General features: G+C 39.4%; 1 protein-coding gene across 5 annotated transcripts in view; it reads left to right on the top strand.

The window, feature by feature from the left end:
- Positions 1-20,670, top strand: part of TENM1 (teneurin transmembrane protein 1) — a 324,284-nt gene that overhangs the window by 129,430 nt on the left and 174,184 nt on the right. For all 5 annotated transcript variants that reach the window (XM_039348752.1, XM_039348748.1, XM_039348751.1 and 2 more), the window contains exon 3: positions 3,355-3,615. In XM_039348752.1, the coding sequence (XP_039204686.1) occupies positions 3,355-3,615 (261 nt within the window). The remainder of the gene's footprint in view (positions 1-3,354; positions 3,616-20,670) is intronic.

Below are 20,670 nucleotides of genomic sequence, written 5' to 3' on the forward strand. Positions count from 1 at the left end.
TTGTAAACCACTATGAAGTGGTATATAAGTCTAAGTGCTATTACTATCATCAAGAATGAAAATTTGGCAGCTATATGCCTCTCTGTTTTCATCTTGCCATTAGAGTGGGGGGGAGGTGTTGCTTTCGAATGGATTAGAGAAATGAAACCTCTCCAGTTCTACGGAAGCTTGCTAAGAGTCGGCAGTATGGGAACCTTTCAAGGACATTCTAGCAGGTGTGAAGAAGAGAGCAGATGGTTCCCATAACAAAGAGAACTGGTTTACATGAGCTATGTGGACATCTGGGGAGGTTTGGCTGGGAAAGTCATTGTTATATTCTATGGTCTGATGCTTTGGGACTTTAGAGTTAGTCTTATCTCGCCTTTGCCAGGCCATGTATTCAATAAACAGTAAGATTTTCAGAAATGAAAATAATCCTGGACTTTTATTTGGATACTTAAGCTAGAGGCTGAGAGCTATCTCAGATTCCAAGATTTTACTACCACTCCCATCACTGTTTTGTTTCTACCAAATAATGTGAACCATTAAGCCTCCTGATTGAAATCGGTGTGATTCTTTCTCCCTTGAGCCTACTGGTGTACAAGATTTGACAGTTCTCAATCTAATCTAGATTTAGGCAGTGGTTTAGTAAACACCCTGCTACAAGTGCCAACATTGTATCTGCCACTTTGGTGCTTCACAAAAAGCAGGCAAGAAGGTTCCACTTCAGTGTACTTGGAGATATATTTCATTGTAGTAGGAATCAGTTAAGTCACAACTCCATCCCTTTCTTCCTAATAAATCTGGCTAAAGAGTCTCTGTGAAAATTGGTCAGAAAAGGAATTGCTTTTACTTTCAGGCATATGCCCAAGATCCTGCTCCAATTCACTGCTGGGAAATGTTTGTGTTGAGTTGCCAACAGCATGGAAAACATCTGCATCTTCCACGCACCTGCCGTGACTCACCCAATCCACCAGATAATAACACAGCCTGCTACAGAAATATTTTTAGCAGCTTCTGAGAATTCAGTTATCAATATTTAAAAATAGAATATTTCAGTGCTTCAGGCTGCACAGGGTCCATGCTAGGATTAAGGATTTTAACTCATCCATTAGGAAAAGAAAATGGTGCTATCAGTTTTGTCTCGATTTGTGGGTCTTTGAATAATGTTGAGGAGGAACAAAAGTAGACCTTCCGTCTCCAGCCACTGTACGAAAGCAAAGAACAGCACAGCCATTTTCTACTTTAACAAAAGTGCCATCTTGTGGCTGCTATGGCCAGAAAAGGCCTTTTTACAGATTAGGCAAGTGAAGGATCTGAAACTTGTTGCTATGAAAAACTGAAAGTTGGCCTGGTGGAAAACAAAGGGTATCAGAACAGACAAGACTGCTATGTAAACCCAGCGCTGGGATTTCGCATGATCCTATATGGAAGAAAAACAGCAAAAAATACAATATCTGATATCATGAAAGGGCAGAATAACAGAATAACAGAGTTGGAAGGGACCTTGGAGGTCTTCTAGTCCAATCCTGCTGAGGTAGGAGACCCTATACCATGTCAGACAAATGATCATTCAGTCTCTTCTTAAAAACCTCCAGTGTTGGAGTACCCACAACTTTTGGAGGCAAGTCGTTCCACTGATAACTGTTCTAATTATGCCTTAGAACAGTGATGGCGAACCTTTTAGAGACCGAGTGCCCCAAAACCGCCCCCCATCCCCACTCCACCTGCCTGTTCCACCCCTGCCTGCTCCACCCTGCCCGCTCCCTGGCCCACCCATCTGGCCACACACCGCCTCCATGGCCCGCTGCAGATCACCCAGGCAGCCCTGCAGCACCATGGCAGCCACGCCCTCCGCCCACATCCCGCAGCATCATCTGCATGCTATGGGGTGTGAGGGCAGAGTCTTGTCTCTGTCTTGTCCTTGGCTCTCCTCCAGGGGGGCTGCTGCAGAGGAGGGGGAGGCGGGGCTGGGGCAATGGCATACGTGCCCACAATTGGGCTCAATTGTGGTTGTAAACCAAGGACAGCCTGTATCTGAAAATAGCCAGTGGTTAAAAACAAAAGCACAAATGGGTCACCACATTCTGTCTCTCTTGCAATGTGACAGCAGGAGTCTGGAAGAAGGTGAGGGAAGAGAAAGTTGTTTAAATAATCTTAAACATCATTATCATCCAAATGATTCAAACAGAAAGGAGTAACATTGTCCAGGGTAAAGTATAAAAATGTCCAAGTAGCAATGAGTGGCTGGGGGGAAAAAAAGAGAAGAGAAGGATAAAGAAAGAGAGGAAAGCCACTGGAATCCCTTTCATAGTTTTGTTTTTAAAATGTGGATTATTTTTATTTGCTTTTTAAATCCCCCCCCCCCTTGCCAAATCAATTTAAGTATGCAGATGTATTTTTGCTTTTCATTTTGCTGTTTCTTTTGGCACATTTTACTGAACCAATAAAAAAAGTGCAGACTTAAAATCAATAGATTTGTAGATCGTATCCTTCTGGACGAGAAACAATATTTCAGAAATGGCCTTGTTGCATTCAAATTATAGGAGACGCAATGAAGCTAAGACTTTATTTAAATATATCGTAACATTTGGATAAGAAGCAATTACATGGATTAACTCAACTTTGAGATTTAATATTTTTCTAGAGGTTTACATTCTTTTGAAGTTGATCTCCATCACACGGAAGTTGACATCAGGACAAAATAAAATAGACTTAATGGCAAAAAAAAAATTGTTACTGTTCACTATAAGGAAGACAAATATGTAGTTCTCACTGTTCAGTAGCTGCAGAATTGATCAATATAGATCAGCGATAGATCACTGTAATGAATCGTGAGTTCAGTTTATTAATATACGTATGTCTGTGAATATATATCCAATATCTTTTTGATTCCTATTTTATTTTAGATTTTTTTTTTGTCCTGCCTTTCTGTTTATAAATAATTCAAGGCAGGGAACATTCCCAATACACCTTTCAACAACAACCCAGTGATGTCACCTGGTCAGCTTTCATTTCTGAGGCAAGACTAGAACTCACAGTCTCCTGGTGATTGGCCCAAAGTCACCCGTCCAGCTTTCATTTCTAAAGCTGGACTAGAACTTACAGTCTCCTGGTTTCTACCTGGTGCCTTAACCACTAGACCTAACTGCCTCCACTTTAGCCTTTTCTTCTTCCTTTATAATTGTGCATATTCTTTTTTATGTTGAGCTTATTTAAAATCAACACAGTTCTAGAACATGGATGGAGAAGGATATGTGGTCCATACTTATAACCCAGGGCATGAATCATGCTATGGGCAAATTAAAAAAAAAAAAAACCCGAACTGTCCTTTTTTGTGTACAAACCATGTTCTGGTTTTTCGCTTTGTTTCAGAGCTGGAATTCTGTGACTCTCCCCATATGTTGTGTGCTGGCTACCAGGGGGACTTGCATACAGTTTCTCAGCACGGCTATCCTATCGAGATGGGGTCCGATATGGATACGGAGACGGAAGGAGGTGCGTCACCAGATCAGGCCTTGAGGATGTGGATGTCGGGCATGAAATCCGAACACAGCTCCTGTTTGTCAAGCCGTGCAAACTCAGCCTTGTCCCTCACTGATACTGATCACGAAAGGAAGTCTGACGGAGAGAACGGTAAAGAAATAACCTTGGCGACCAATTTTAAGAGATGCAGATTGATTTAACTTTTTGGCTTTCCCTTTCAGTGTCCAAGTCCACATAGTTCTCCCAACGGTGGTTTCTTTTAATCTCAGTCTGTTGCATAAACCACAATTACCTGTTCATTGCATTGCACTAATCTGCAAACCATGCTTTATAATCCATCGTGGTGGTATCTCTATGTGGCATTAATCATAAACAAACTATAGTGTATCTTAGAGCAGAATTCTCCAAAGCGGTCAATACTGACCCCCCAGGTTGTAAAATGGGGCAAAACTCACTTAACAAATGTTTCACTTAGCTACAGAAATTTTGGCATCAATTGTGGTCGTAAGTCAAGCTGTTACTTTATTAATAGCTACAGTTTTAGCAATCTGATCTAGTTCTTGATGCTTTTAAGAGGGCAAAATCACATCGATTGGGTTAAGATCACCAGTTTTGGACTTCAAAAATCCCTGCACATTTTCCACCAAAATCACATTGCTATCCCATAAGCCCTTCTTCAGAAGACCTTTAAAGCATCATGTCTATGGAGATTCTCAGTCATCCAGATCCTGGTTGTCCCAAAGGTGCTTTTTTTTCACAAGACAACTGGACTTTCTTGTTTTGATTCTCATCCAAGAAGCCTCTTCAGCTCAGAAGCTTCTTGGATGAGAAACGAAACGTCTTCAAAGAAAAACAAGAAAGTCCAGTTGCCTCGTGGAAAGAGCACCTCTGGGATTTGAAAGCATCCCTTGTCCTTGTCTTCTTCATCAGGCAGGCAAAACTGGGTGCAGCTAGGACAGAGGAATCTGTCAGCCTTTGTGTTGTGTCTTCGTACTGCCAAACCTTTTCAGTAAATTGAAAGGATTTGCCTTCTCAATCACTTTTCCTTTCCAGTTCTTTTTTGAAAGCAAAGTAGGCAAGAAAGGGTCAATTAACCGGGTTTTCCCTGTAGCATTACTAGCTTGGTAGAGTTAGGTTAGGCTCGCACACAATTGGGTTGACTTTGGGCTGTTAAATTATCCGGGAGGTTAATTGACTGGATTAATTCTTGTTATTTTCACAACACATTAATATACACACTCCATTAACCCAGTTAAGTGTTCTGTGGGAACCAGGTCTGGGCTCCTCTCACTTTTCCTCATGCTTGCACACAATCACTATTTGAGGAAGAAGGGATGCTATAAACTTGAAATCAAATGCCTGAGAAAAAAGATGAATTGCTCAAGGGAATAAAGTCTTCAATCTACGAGAGCGCAGAATATTCCAAATCCAAAGAAATAGAAGGTACCATTATAGGTTAGGATGCTAGAATGCATTCTGCACGTAGATGTTTGTTTCCAAAGCACAAGTTGTCAACCCCACCACAAGATCACCTCTACAGGGAGGCTAAAATGATTTTTTTATTGAGATTGGCTAGAATGACAGAATCTTACCAGTCTGATTGTGTTTTTCCTCCTCCTTCTTATTCTCCAGTGAATAGAGAAATAGAGATAGAGAAATAGAGATAGAAAGAAAAATAGATAGATAGATAGATAGATAGATAGAGAAATAGAGATAGAGAAATAGAGATAGAGAAATAGAGATAGAGAAATAGAGATAGAGAGAAAAATAGATAGATAGATAGATAGATAGATAGATAGATAGATAGATAGATAGATAGATAGATAGATAGATAACCTTTATTGTCATTTTTTACTGTGGGCACACTGGTACACATTAAAAATGACATTTTTTTGCTTGCTCTCAAAAGTGTACACATACATAGCACACATTTAAACCTGCTATATACAACATATGTATAAACTCACACCCTTATATATAAATATATAATCACTGTCCATTTTGAATACATAACGTAAGGAGGAAGCTTGAGAGTTCACAAGGTTAATACTGTATGGAACAAAACTGTGACTGAATCTGATTGTTCTGCTTTGGATACCACAGAGCCCCCTCCCCCCAGAAGGTAACAAAGAAAACAGGTCGTGAAGAGGATGTGTCTTATTGGGGGCAATATGCTAACTCTGTAAATTGCTTGGAGAGGGTTGTAAAAAAGCACTATAAAGTGGTATATAAGTCTAAGTGCTATTTCTGTTGAAAGAAAGATAGTTAAATAAATTTAAACAACTTATGTTTTTAATTATTTAATTTAAATTTAAATAGCTAAGGATGGATGGGTGGATGGAGAGATGGATGGAGGGACAGATGGAGGGACAACAGGCAGATTGATAGTTTGGTCTAGAGGTTAAGACACTATGCTAGAACCTGGGAGACTGTGAGTTCAAATCCTGCCTTAGCCATGAAATAGGAATAGCACTTAGACTTATATACCGCTTCATAGTGCTTTACAGCCCTCTCTAAGTAGTTTAAAGAGTCAGAATATCGTTCCCAAAAATCTGGGTCCTCATTTTACTGACCTGGGAAGGATGGAAGTCTAAGTCAACCTTGAGCTGGTCAGGATCAAACTGCTGGCACTTGGCAGAATTAGCCTGTAATACTGCATTCTATCCACTGCATCATGATGGCACCCAGAAAGCCAGCTGGGTGACCTTGGGCCAGTCACTCTTAGCCCAACTGACCTCACAGGGTTGTTGTTATGGGGAAAATAGGCGAAGGAAGTTATATTGGATATGTTCGCTGCTTTGAGTTATTTGTAAATTAATAAAAGAGGGATACAAATAACTAACCTGATAGGAAAAAGGCAGGAAAAAATTCCATATTTTCTTTCTTTTTCCACATCTTTTTCTCCATCTTTTTTTCTTTTTCTTACACTTCTTTTCATTTTTAAATACTTTTTACTGTATTGCAAAATTCTAGTAAAATATTTAAGAGGGAGAGAGAAAATTAGATCATCTGGGGAATGAGCAGGATAGAAAGCAGATACTGTAGATAATCTTTTCCATCGCTACTGTTTTCTCCTCATAAATGGCCACAATGATAACTTTCTTTTTATTGTTTACTAGGAAGGCTACACCAACTTCTGTTTTCCCACTCAATCTCCTCTGGAAACTTCCTTTCTTCCAATGTTAACTTTTCAAAATAAAACTCGGGTAGAAACTGTATATTACCTTTGCAAATGGCTGTTCCATTCTTAGAGGGAAGATGACATAAATAGGGATATAAAGAAAGAGCCTAGGGATGAATTGAAAACTTTTCAGAGAAAAATAATACAAAACTTTAATAGCTTTTGCCATCCTTCAACTTTATTGTTGTCCAAGGAGAGCTTTTGAAATTTAACTAGTATATAGTCAAATGCTTTGGAACTATATATTTTGATGGATAGCTGGATCCTACTGGGACAGTTTTAATATATAAGTGTGGGCTTCTCCAATGGATTTTGTTTTCTGTTTCTTCCCCCTGATTACCATCACAACCGTGAGAAGGACATCCATATAAACTGTTTTAAAAATGAAGAAATAAATTGTTTCTGTTACACATGCTAAACTTCACCAACGGTGATATGGGGAAAAGCAGGGAAGCTAATTTAATGCAAAATCATAGAAGAAAAGATTTGGATGAATTGCTGTTTACGGACATTAATGGAGAAACTGGGCCATCTTGTCCTAGTCAGCCTCACCTGTTCTCCCATTTCTCTGAATAGGCTCCAACCTATTCTGCAATTTGTTTATGATTTATGCAAGGAAACATGCATTATTTTAATCCCCTGTTGATAAAATACTTTTTTTTTCCTCAAGTCTTTTAGTCTTAAAAAAAAAAAAACTCTTTGGCAAATTTCCTCCTAAAATATGCATATGTGCTTATCTGAACCTAAAATACAGTCTCATACACATCCTAGTGGCTTTTTTAATTAGCCAAAAGCAGCTTTACAGAATTCTCAGGATGACACCTGAATACTAAGAAGGATGCACAAAATCTAATCAGTCTATTTCTATGAAAAGCAATAAACAAATCAGCTTGCTTTGAAAAAATCACTTTTAAGACAAGCTCTGTTTTCAGTCATTGTCCCCCAATATGTACCTTAGATACTGTTTTGATTTTGTTGTTGTTGTTGTTAGTTGCAAAGTCGTGTCCAACCCATCACAACCCCATGGACAATGTTTCTCTAGGCCAGTGATTCTCAACCTGTGGGTCGGGACCCCATTTGGGGTCAAATGACCATTTCACGGGGGTCGCCAAACCACGCTGTCTGCCATTTTTTTCCTTTTCCCTAGCTGTCCTACTCCCTCTTATTGGTGGCCACACCAACTTGGGGGTCACCACAACATGGGGAACTGTATTATGGGGTCACGGCATTAGAAAGGCTGAAAACCAGTGCTCTAGGCCTTCCTGAAGAAAATATTTTTAGCTCAGGATTGAATTGTGAGGTCCTTGGTCCTCTCAAGAGTGTGGTTGTTTACTTGCGGTGCATTGATGACGTTACCTCGTTTGGTAATGAAACGTCTGCAAGGAAACAACCAAGCTCAGAGAGCACCAAGGACCCCACAGGCACTAGTTTGGTTTGGTTGAAATGGAAGAGTAAAAATTATTATAACTAAAATAGAGTCAGAAGGGGGGAAAAGAAAAAAGAAGAAACAAAAGAAAAAGCTAACGTGCAAAAAGAAAAAAAGCTAGAAGAGATTTACCACCAGTTCCAGTGTGACCCTCTTCTTTCTATTATGTAGCTTATCTAATTGTCAAAACCATATAGATCAGTGTTTCTCAACCTTGACAATTTTAAGGCATGTGGACTTCAACTCCCAGAATTCCACAGCCAGCATTGCTGGCTGTGGAATTCTGAGAGTTGAAGTCCACATGCCTTAAAATTGTCAAGGTTGAGAAGCACTGATATAGATCATAAGTTCATTTGTTTCGGGGTTATGCAAAAAGTCCATAAGGTACTCTGCATTTTCTTTCAAATGGTTTACAAAAATTGCTTTTATCTTCAACATCTGTACAGCTGCGGTCCTTTGTCTAAGACAGATAGCTGGTGATTTTGAACGTTTTAATCACAAGTCAGAAATTGCTAGCATGAGCCGAGCAAAAGACAATTTGATTTTTTTTTTCCTTGAGTTTTGCCTACCAATTGTGGTGAGAAAATGTTCCTGTCTCTTTGTTTCATAATCTTGAGCTTCAGATAATTGTCTTAGATAATTAGCCTAAGATAATTTAATTGGTTTTTGAAAATTATTTTTGTCTGACCTTACCGAGGCGTGAAATGTATTTTTTTTTTAAAAAAAAACCCTTAGGTTTATATATGGTAAAATAAAGTACTTAATTCTGCTAAGCACAGAGAAGAAACTTACAGAATGATATTAATGATAAGGCCCCTTGACAAGTGATGCAGATAAACATGGGATTTACTAAGTAAATAAAAGCATCAAAATGTGCCCTTTTTAGTATGCTTACCGTATACTATATTCACAAGTGAATTTTCTTACTATTAAGCTCCACAGCAGCCTATAATACTCAACCCCATAAACATTTCTGATGTTGTCTCTTAGGCGATGTAATTTCCTAGAAACCACAATGAAGCTTGATACTGCATTATTTGAGGCGGGGGGGGGGGTTACTGTATACAGCTGAACTGTGCACACACATCATTAATCCCATAAATAACTATTATGCATGCAGAAATAATAACTGTATTTCCTCTAGTTTCTGTGGAGACTTCCTTATAAATCTAGATACCGGCTCTGAAATCAAGCTGAGAATCTTTAGTAAAAAAAAATAAAAAATACAGTACTAACTTTGGCACTGTTGCTTTGCCTAATTAAAAAACACAAGCTAGATTTTGCCAGATTGAATGTAAAGCTTGCTTCTTCCAGCGTTTTTGTTTCCCGGTATGACTAGCTAGGTTGTTTAGAAAGGTCACAATAAGCCGTCTATTTGACAACCAGTAATGAAAGGTGTGCTGCCTCAAAATCAAATATCAAATATTTATTTGATATAGTTATTGTGGGATCCTTGGTGCTCTCTGGGCTTTTTTTTTTTTTTGGCAGACGTTTCATTACCAAACTACGTAACACCACTGGCACTGATGAAGTTACTTAGTTTGGTAATGAAATGTCTACAAGAAAAGCAACAAACTCAGAGAGCATCAAAGACCCCACAGTTCAACCCTAAAACTACAAATATTATCTTCGGTCGATATAGTTATTCCTGAAGTGGGTTTAGGTTAGCCTTTGACAGCTGGGTGATTTCTCAGTGGACTTAAAATTCCCATGGCCTTAACTTTAAATAGATGGTAAAATGAATATTGGACACAAGATCAAGATAAAACCAGAGCAAGAGATTAAGAACTTCAAATGGCCAGGTTTTAATAATAATGAAGCAGAAGTAGCCATCTGTCTGCTAACAGTTGGGAAGACATCTGCAAGAAGATAACTGAGTTATTTGAGTTCATCCACCATGAGTAATTTGGCTTTGATCTCATCATAAATGAGACCCACTAGGTGATCAGAGACTGCAGGGACTGAGACGCTACTCAACATGCATTTACAAAATCTCCCTTCAAAATATGCCAAAGACATATAAGCTGGTCTGCAGCTTAAGGGTTTAACACCCTTTTTCAATAGGACATTGGTAATATGATCTAAGTCTGTGGTTCTCAACCTGTGGGTTAGGACCCCATTTGGGGTCGAACGACCATTTCACGGAGGTTGCCAAACAAGGCTGTCCGCCATTTTTTCCCCCTTTTCTTTGGCCACGCCCCTGGCACCCAGTGATGTACAAGTGGTTGGGGGTCACCACAACATGGGGAACTGTATTATGGGGTCGCGGCATTAGAATGGTTGAGAACCACTGATCTATAAGTAATGGGAAAAGCTTCTGTGTTTTTTTATAATAATGATACCACGATGAAAATTGGAAGGACAATATTGCCATAACATCCTTATTGGCATCCTTTTCAAGGAACTCTCCCTCCCTCCCTCCCTCCCTCCCTCCCTCTCTCTCTCTTTCTTATATACCACCCATCTAACCAAAAGGCTACTCTAGGCAGCTTACAAAACAAAACATTGAAACAATAAATATCAACACTAATATTGCTTTCAAATGAACAAAGAGGGAAGGAAGGGATCAAGGTACATGTGAGGAGGATTGGAGTGTTACATTAGCCCATTAACCGCCTGCAGAATGACACATCCAGATTGGAGCCCCAGGCCAGTTGGCAGAGGCAGGTCTTGGGGACCTTTCAAAAAGAGTGGATCTCAGGGGCCTGATATTACATTTGTAAGACAGGCAATAACAATTTGGTGCATCGATTCCATACTCTAGAGTGGAGAAAAATCTGCATTATACTTTATGGAAAAACAATGTTCCTGCAAAATCAGGTGTTTATGGCTTTCTCTTGAATGTCTCTCTGTTTTGATTTGTCTTCTTGTTGAAGGCAGCAGAGGAAGGTGCTGTTGGTGTTATGACACAGGTTTTTGTTTTGTTTTGTTTAATCACACTGAAGTCTTCCGATGGTCCCATAAGCAAAAGCACCATCTGGTGCTTGGCAATGAATGAAAGATGGGAAGCTAGACAACCCGCAGCCTACTGGAGAAAGCACTGTACAGTGAAAGAGAAGACAGAGGTAGTCCAGTTCAGTTAGTGACCGTTCAAAGTTACAACAGCACTGAAAAAGTGATTTGTGACCATTTTTCACACTTACGACCGTTACAGCATCCCCATGATCACATGAACAAAATTCAGATGCTTGGCAACTGGCTCATATTTATGATGGTTGCAGTGTCCCCAGGGTCAATGGGGAACCCAGATTCACAATAACAAAGATGGCGAGAAAAGCCGTAAAATGGGGCAAAACTTTCTTAACAAATTTCTCACTTAGCAACACAAATTTTGGGATCAATTGTGGTCCTGAGTGGAGGACTCCCAGTCCTTGCACACATATCTCTGGACATGTATTTCTAACTAAGTGTAGGAACATTGCAATCCATCTAGGAAGATCTCCCAAACGTTTTATCTTCTCTTTTGAAAGACACAACAAAAATCAAATTGCGTGGCCACTCATATCCAGTCTTGGATGAGAGACTGCCCAAGGCTTTAGGCAAGATTGGGAAGTCACCAGGCACCCTGTGAAGTGCTTTCAAGGGTGAACCATTTTCTTGGCTGTGGCTGTGTCCATAAATGCACCAAGAATTGGTTGTGACTTGAAGGGATCCTTACTTTTTAGGTTCAGAGAGAGGGGGGGAAAACAGCTTTTTTTTTTTTTTTGGTAACCTGGATTCTCAGGGAGAGACATTAAGAATGCTGTCAGTCCCTATGTTTTTTTCTTTTGGCACAGGTATCTAATAAATCATATATTTATGCTCAGTTGGTGCAATGACAGAGAAATTCAGTATTTTTGCAGCAAATAGCTGCTGGCTCACACATGCCCTTTGCCTACTGATATAAATACTGGTTTTTGGAATTTTAGGTGTGTGAGAGAGAGAGAGAGAGTGAGAGAGAGTTACAGAGAGGGGGGGAGAGATGCCCTTAATCTGAGGTTAAAACATCTTAAAATATTAAGATGTCCTTAATATTTCCCAAAGCACCAGAAGGCAGGACAAGAAGCATTGGATGGAAACTAATCAAGGAGAGAAGCAATCTAGAATTAAGGAGAAACTTCCTGACAGTCAGAACAATTAACCAGTGGAACAACCTGCCTCCAGAAGCGGTGAATGCTCCAGCACTGGAAGCTTTTAATTTGTATAGGGTCTCCTGCTTGAGCAGAGGGTTGGACTAGAAGACCTCCAAGGCCCCTTCCGATTGAATATTAATATGTTTATGAAACTTCTGTTTCATTCTTCCTTGCACTTGGATTGTTTCGTCCATTTAGTGTTGACTCAAATGACGACGATGATGATGATTGCACTGATTATTTTATTTCTATTTCCACTTTGTCCTCCCTTCTGAAGCTCCAATATGTGCAATTTGCTTTTTCTGAAATTTTCCTCCAGCTCAGTTTGGCTGGGTGTTTATCATTCTCTTTGCTGGATGGATTTTTCTGCAGGACCTAATATTCAGGCATGCTTACAGGAGTCCCTTTTGTGTGTTGGTGTGTGCCTGTGTGTGTGTGTGTGTGTGTGTGTGTGTGTGTGTGTGTGTGTTTAATAGGCAGTCTTCTTTCCTCCAGCATGTTGTCTGATTATTGTACTGCAATCTGAATTTTATCGAATCATCTTAGAGTATAATTTATTTCTGATCCTTAGTGCTTCTTGGCCATGGCTGAAATAGCCTCCATTACTTCAATCACTCATTCTTATTTACCTCTTTTCTTTCCTGTCAGCTTCCTTTCTTTCCACTCCTCCCTACAGGGTTTTTGTTTTTGTTTTTTTTAGTTTTTGCATCTATTCAATCTTCCAGCATCCAATTTTCTTCCTAGTGTAAAATAGCATATCATTTCAAACCTTTTAACTATGTAGCCCATCTCCATCCCACCCTTCAAATCTGGTTTGCTTATGGGATAAAGATTACATGCAGCAGGTCTACTTAAAAAAAAAAAAAAGGAAAAAGGAAAGAAAAAAAAGAGCTGTCCAGTGAATACATTAAAATTCCACAATTGTAAGTAGCATAGTAAAGATACATTTCTCTGAAATTGCATTTCATTGCATTTCATTGCTTTATACTGCAAGATACACATTGAAAAGACAAGAGGGGGATTCAGAATCAAGTCAGCAAACTAGGATGGGGTGAGATGCATTTATAATGGACATTTCAGTTGTCCGGAGATCTTTACTTGGTCTGCTTTCCTTAGTTTTATCCCTCAATCCCATTTCCCCATACGCTGTTAAGGTGCAGGAATGCCAGGGGAAGCTAAATGTCCTTCTTGAAGCTCTAACATTATGAGGCAGGAATTCCTATCTGACTATAAGGGAATTATTTTTTACCTGGTGCAGGAGTGTGCTTGTAATTATAGACCAAGGATGCTGTCCCTTTTTTTAGTACCACGAGCATCTGTTTTGAAGGGAGCTAGTATGGGCATGGCATTTGGTCCTGTAATGGCATACGGGAACAGAATGGGACAGCTCAGTGCAGGACAATTCAACAATTCAATTTAAGTCTTTAAAATAATACAAAAAATATTTTAATTTTTGTCATTCCCATTTCATTTTGCCCCTCCTTTTGCATTCTTTCTTTAATCGTTCTATTCCATTATTTCTTTAATATTAGGGTAATGCTTGTCCTGCGGCACATTTTCCCACCGCAGCAAGTTGATAAGCATTTTATGTGCAAAGGGAGCATTGTGTACAGAGTTACGCTATTGGTTTATCTGTCTAATTTGCTACTGCAGGGTTTCCCAACCTGAGCAATTCCCGCATGCCTGGGCTACAGCCCCCAGAATTTTCTGGAACAGAAAGTATTGTCTCACAATTGATGGAGAGCAATCATCAACTGCTCTATTTTTTACCTGTTTTTTTTAAAACAACAACAACAAACAAACAAACTGTACTTTGCAACCGTGATTTGAATTGGAGACTTTTTGCATGCAAAGCTTTCACCCATCCTTAATTCAGTCCAATCCAACTGACTTTGGTTATGAAAACAGGTCAGTCTGGTCCTAATTAATCCTTGGATGGAGAAATTTTGGAATTTCAGGGCTGTAACATTGACTGGAAAATTTAAAATAATTCCAGAAGACAAGCCAATTACGCACTGCAGCTTAAGAAAACTGCATGGATATATATTCATGTGGGTCCCAAAAGCTGAGCTTGACCTGAAGGCATCTTTTTTATAATTTTTGCCAAGCTCTGATCTCTCCAGACAATGGTGGGATTCAAATAGGTGAACAACCGGTTCTCTGTGTGGATGCCTCTTCTGGAAGTCCATTCTGGGCTTGGGCAACAAAAAATTAGCTACCGGTTTTGCCGAACTGGTGCGAAGTGGCTGAATCTCACCGAAGGAAGGAAGGAAGGAAGGAAGGAAGGAAGGAAGGAAGGAAGGAAGGAAGGAAGGAAGGAAGGAAGGAATTAATTCAGGGACTGGGCAACAAAAAATTAGCTACCGGTTCTGCTGAAGTGGTGCAAACTGGCTGAATCCCACCACTGTGTCCAGACCCTTATTAGTTCCAAGGGCCCAAATACTCTTTTAAATAAAAATGATAAAGAATTGCATTGAATCAGCTCTTATCTTATTCAGCACATAATTGTTGCTCTTATTTCTAGCTAATAGATATTTCACCTTCAGAAAGTAAAGGGTTCAGACGTTATTTGATTCTGTATTCATGGCATACTTCCAGTTTGATAGCTATTTTCTCCTCCTTATATGTTCTTGCAATGAAATCTGTCTTCCCTCCATTATCTACAGGTTCTTGTCTAGTGCATACAAATTTCTTTTATGTCCCCTGAATTTGCTGAAACTGGATGCTATGTCCACCTCTTTGATTTGTGGTAAATGCCTATGATTGTGAAGATGTGTTTTCCTCAGCATGGCCACATTACCTTCACAAAATTCTCAGCCATTAAAAATAATAATGTTATATGTTTGTGTCCTGTTTCTTACTGGTGTTCAACTTGATTCATAGGTAGAGAAACAGCAAATCTAGGGTCTACAGTAGGATTAAGCTAAGCCAACATTTGTTAAAGCTCAGATTCATGTGTGGTTATGTTACATAGGCGTTCTGTAGTCCTGCGACAGAGATCCTCAAATTTTGGGGACAAGTTGGTTGTCGTGTTTCATCGGAGTTCAGACAAACTTTGAGAACAAGTCTATACATTTACATTTTTAGGAACCTGTTGTGTACATTTGTGCAAAATGGCGACTGAGTGCAACATAAACAGTAAAGTCTCAGTTTGGGATTAGTAACTTGATGATTTAAGGGTGCGTCTCTGCAATTTTCTTGACAACAGTCTATAAGAAGTTGCTTTTTTACCAGGATTTTGTTCTTTACTACTTCTTTATTTTTATTTATTTATTTATTTCTCGTGTTCGAGCAGGTGGTTGGTCCCTTCCAACCTTGTATTCTATGTTCTATGTTTATTTTCTTATTTAAAGTATACTGCACTTCTGAGCTGTGGAATTTCTTGGTGGGTTTGTCTCCAGGTATGAAAGAACAGGGAAAAAGTGAGTGAGGAGGATTTTTAGAAAAGATGACTCAGTCAGTCAAAGAGGAAAAAGTATGAAGCCTTCACTTTGATTTTCTTCAGTTTGTTGTTGTTAATTGCAAAGTCGTGTCCGACCCATCGCGACCCCATGGACAATGTTCCTCCAGGTCTTCCTGTCCTCTACCATCTTCTGGAGTCCATTTAAGTTCACACCTACTGCTTCAGTGACTCCATCCAGCCATCTCATTCTCTGTCGTCCCCTTCTTCTCTTGCCCTCAATCTTTCCCAGCATCAGGCTCTTCTCCAGTGAGTCCTTCCTTCCCATTAGGTGGCCAAAGTACTTGAGTTTCAGCTTCAGGATCTGGCCTTCTAAAGAGCAGTTGGGGTTGATCTCCTCTAGGACTGACCAGTTGGATCGCCTTGCAGTGCAGGGGACTCGCAGGAATCTTCTCCAGCACCAGAGTTCAAAGGCCTCAATTCTTTTGCGCTCAGCCTTTCTTATGGTCCAACTTTCACAGCCATTCATTGCAACTGGGAAAACCATGGCCTGGACTATACGCACTTTTGTTGGCAGAGTGATGTCTCTGCTTTTTAGTATGCTGTCTAGATTTGCCATAGCTTTCCTTCCCAGGAGCAAACGTCTTTTAATTTCTTGGCTGCAGTCCCCATCTGAGGTGATCTTTGAGCCCAGAAAAATAAAATCTGTCACTACCTCCATTTCTTCCCCATCTATTTGCCAGGAATTGAGAGGGCGAATGCCATGATTTTGGTTTTCTTAATGTTGAGTTTCAAGCCAACTTTTGCATCTCCTTCTTCATTCTTCAGTTTAAGATGGGACAAAGAAAAACTTGGAGAAGCTTTCAAGAGCCATTGAGTTAGGTCAACCCAAGAAACTAAGATGGTGCAATTCCATGGAATCTTTATTGCAATATGATAGCACAGTAACAACTTGAAAGCCTGTCAGAGTTTCTCTCTGCCCCATCTTATACCAACCCCCAAAAGAAATCAAGGCAAAGAATACATATATAAACACACACACACACACACACACATACATACAAGAACAAAGCAGAACTAAACAAGACATGGAAAAATGTACATTTTTTAAAAAGGCACATGCATATAGATTGTCCCCCCTTATATATACTGATAAATATATTTCAGCAATAATAGTTCCCCCCTTGTGAAACAGAGCCACAATGTTATGAACTTCTACAACTCTTTTTACCCAACCAATTTGACCTAACATCTATCTACTGTATAAAGAAAAATAGTTAACAGGTAAACTCAACAAGGAAGTTAAACTTCAAAGCCCTCAGTGAAAAATTTATTATTGTATTTAATTCATGGAAATTCCACAACAGCTTCAGATCTACCATAAGCCACTACAAACATAATCTCTGATTCATTCAGGATCAAATATCTCTATTGTTTCTTAACTGTAAATTTTTTCCTTAAAAATTTAGCTGGGATCTTTCCCAACAATTGCACCTCATTCCCTAAAGTCATAAATCTCTGTTGTAAATATCTCCGTAGCATTTGTTGTTCAAAGAATCTTCCTATGAGTAGAAACACAACTTTGAATATCCCTTCTTTACAGCATGCTTGGTGCTTTTCTGTACCCAAAACCAAGACTATTTCCATCATACAGTAGTTGGCTAGGAGTTGCCTCCTGCATGCAAGAAATATGACAGCAGCAAAACGTCAAATCACCAGAATTCGCCAACCCTTTACCAACCCCTTACATTATAGGACTCTCCTGATAACTTAACATTTTTATGGCAGGTGGGCATACTTCCAAATAAAGCCCTGGACTTCAGCTCCCCATTATTTTTTATTTCCCAAGAAGGCCCGTAGGGTGCATTTGGAGCCCAAAAATATTCTTGCAAAGAAATACGATGTTTGTTCCTTTGCAGCTTGCCAAATGTCTTAGGTTTTAAATTTGGAAATGATTATTTAAAAATGCACAATAAAAACACTTGGAAGGAGGTTTAGTGGACACCAAAGAGAGCTTATCTGGGCCTATTGCTACCCCTGGGAGCCATACTGTGGATTCCAGATTTAGATCCTAAGGCAGTTTATGTCTGCACTCAGAGCCTGACTGCCTTCCCATTTAAGATCATTTTGAATGTGGCTTATGAAATATGGGTGGGATTAACCCATTGTGCAGAGAACATGTAACTCCTGCGTATAGAATAAGGAATGGGGGAGAGCTTCACCAGCAAGAAATTTCTATTTTAGAGGATTCAGGTATACCTACCCCAAACTCTAGGTATTCATTCATTCATTCATTCATTCATTCATTCATTCAAGTTTATATGTCACCTACCTCACTATCAAGTGACTGTCTTAAATTGAGGACTGTCTGTACAAAGCATTATCTTTCATAAAAATTGGCAGATTATAACAAAGAGTGCTTGTCCGTGTCATTTGGATGTCCATATCCCTAACCTGTCTTTTCTATCACATGTCAGTCTTTTCAGAGACAGGTGAATGATACCGGCCATCCTAATTTATGAAGAGAATTTTGATGAGCGTTTAATATTAAATGCATGCCAAATGTGATTGTCTTTTTATAAATTCACCCTCTTGAATTAATATTTTAATTAATATTTTAACTTCTGTCTCCGATGCCATCGCGTGCCTTCTCTGCGTTATGAAGTTTCCGTTGTTCTGATTTTAAAAATAAAAACAGGCTAAAAGCATTCCAGATCAAAAATCTATCTCTAAAAAGTATCCTACAGGGCAGGCTTTGTTGATTTGATTTGCTGGTGTATTTTTGCAAACATGTACAGCAAGAATGTTAGCAGAATGTACTGTATTGCCATATATTTCAGTAACGCAACATACGCATCATTACCTCCTTGCAGTCTAAATTATGTTGTGTGATTTTTAGAAGCTAAGAATCTATTATTGAAAAGGGAAGGTCATAGTTCAGAGAAAGGTACAGATTCTGCATGTTGAATGCCCCAGAGTCAGAACATGGCCTCTCCAGGCAGGGTTGGCAAGGCTTTGTGCTCAGAACCTCTGCTATTCCTTGCTCTGCTTCCTCCATAGCAATAAACCAGAATTCCAGGGAATCTTGGCTTCTTGTTAATGAGCAGGATGAAGAAGTGTAGAACACGTCAAGTCATTATCAGTGGTTCATTCTTTCCAGTGATAGTGAATAAGTAAACGAGAAAGGAAAAAGCTTATAGAAAGCTTATCATTTTATAAATGCACTCAACTTTCCATCTTACAAAATAACTTCAAAACTAACTCCTTCCTTTCAGCTGTTAATTCCACCACATCAGTAAGTGCATATAGAGTCTGCATAAGAAAAGAAAAAGAATCATTTTTTCCAAGTATGGTAGACAAAGAGCAGACTTCAGTCTCATTTCTTAAGCCAAGCATCAGTCCATCTGTTCCAGAGATGGTGAGAAAGAGACTCAAAAAGTCATAATATAACTACTCATCAATGAGAGGCTGGAATACACTTATAGTTCAGTTTCCAAGGTTGTAAAATATAATCCCTTTTCCCTGGTATCAGATCTGATTAATGGGGGAATCTAGCTTCTTTGATCATGTGCTAGGAGCTCAACATTGAGGAAGCTTCGATAGAGCTCCAACTTTGTCAAATGAACACGTATGGCTGCTTTAGCTGGAAAAAAGAGAAAGCAAAACTAAAATTAAGTTATGATGGTGTTCCTTCTCTCTCTCTTCATTAACCCATGGAGTAGCTTGCCTTCAGATGTTGTAGGTGACTGGACACCCCTTTGTTTGAAATGATATTGGGTCTCCTGCTTGAACAGGGGTTTGGACTAGGACCTCTGAGATCCCTTTCAACTCTATTATTCTATGTTCTCTCTCTCTTTCTCTCTCTTTCTTCTAATTCCACAGGAAGACCCAGAACCTCAGTTTAAAAATTTCCAGGCTGCAGGTTAATTCTCCCGACCTAGCACAATATGGAATCTAATACACTTTCTTAAGACCGTGGCTTGTTACAGTAGCAGCAACCTGGGAAATTCCTAGTTTAACTTGACTGGAAGGACGAGCACAGGAAGAAGAGAAGTAAGGAGAAGCTGTTTAATCATGCTAAGCCAGTTTTCCTCTAGGTTCTATTGCCACATGCAGATGGGACGGAAGTTGAGAAGAGTAGATAACACCCAGCAGTTTTCTGACATGGTAATGCACCTGCTTTATATGCCCTTTTTTTCCTGACCCATAAACATTCATCAGTGCAATAGAAAGATGTTTGCTGCAGAAGGGAGCTGTGCACTCTCTGATGTACGTCTGCCTTTGTCTGTCTATCTCTATGCTAATCTTTAACTTTCCTTTTGACATAAATTCAGTCTGAAAAGTGCGACCTTTACTTTCCCAAAACCTTATGGGAGGAAAGGAAAATCAAATGCTAATCTTCCCTGTCTGTGTTCTTCTCTGACTTGTCTATGATCTGCCAGTGGAGGAATTTAAATCACCTTGAAAGCAACACAGCAAATCAGATGCAGCTTTTGTTCGCTCCAGGCTGGGGAAGTAAAATTCAAATGTGAAAGGGAAGTGGCATCTTAACAGTGCCGTGGCATATTAGTGTTTAACTGAGTTTATACAAGTGACTGGAATACATCACCAGGCCATTTGTTCTTTTTATCTCTTTGACTTGTCTGCGCTTTGCCGTTCTGTAACTCCAATGAGACACTAGAATGTCTTTCTCACTTCTTGAACACAGGTCAATTGTGCAGTTGAATGGCTTACATCAGGGGTCTTCAAACTTGGCAACTTTAAGACTTGTGGATTTCAACTCCCAGAATTCCTCAGCCACCCATGGAATTCTGGGAGTTGAAGTCCACAAGTCTTAAAGTTGCCAAGTTTGAAGACCCTTGGCTTACATGAACATCATGAAAAAACTCTCTGTCTTGGGAAAAAAAAAACTATAGCAAAAAGAATACATATTAGAGTATTTAGTTATATCCCGCCATTATTATTTCTATAAATAACTCAAGGCAGCCAACATACCTAATAGTCCTTCCTTCCTCCCAATTTCTCCACAATAACAACCCTGTGAGGTGGATTGGATTGACCCAAAGACACCCAGCTGTCTCTCATA

Source organism: Crotalus tigris, unplaced genomic scaffold (genome assembly GCF_016545835.1).
Source record: "Crotalus tigris isolate CLP2741 ecotype Arizona unplaced genomic scaffold, ASM1654583v1 scf7180000018172.2679963, whole genome shotgun sequence".
Lineage (NCBI taxonomy): Eukaryota > Metazoa > Chordata > Lepidosauria > Squamata > Viperidae > Crotalus > Crotalus tigris.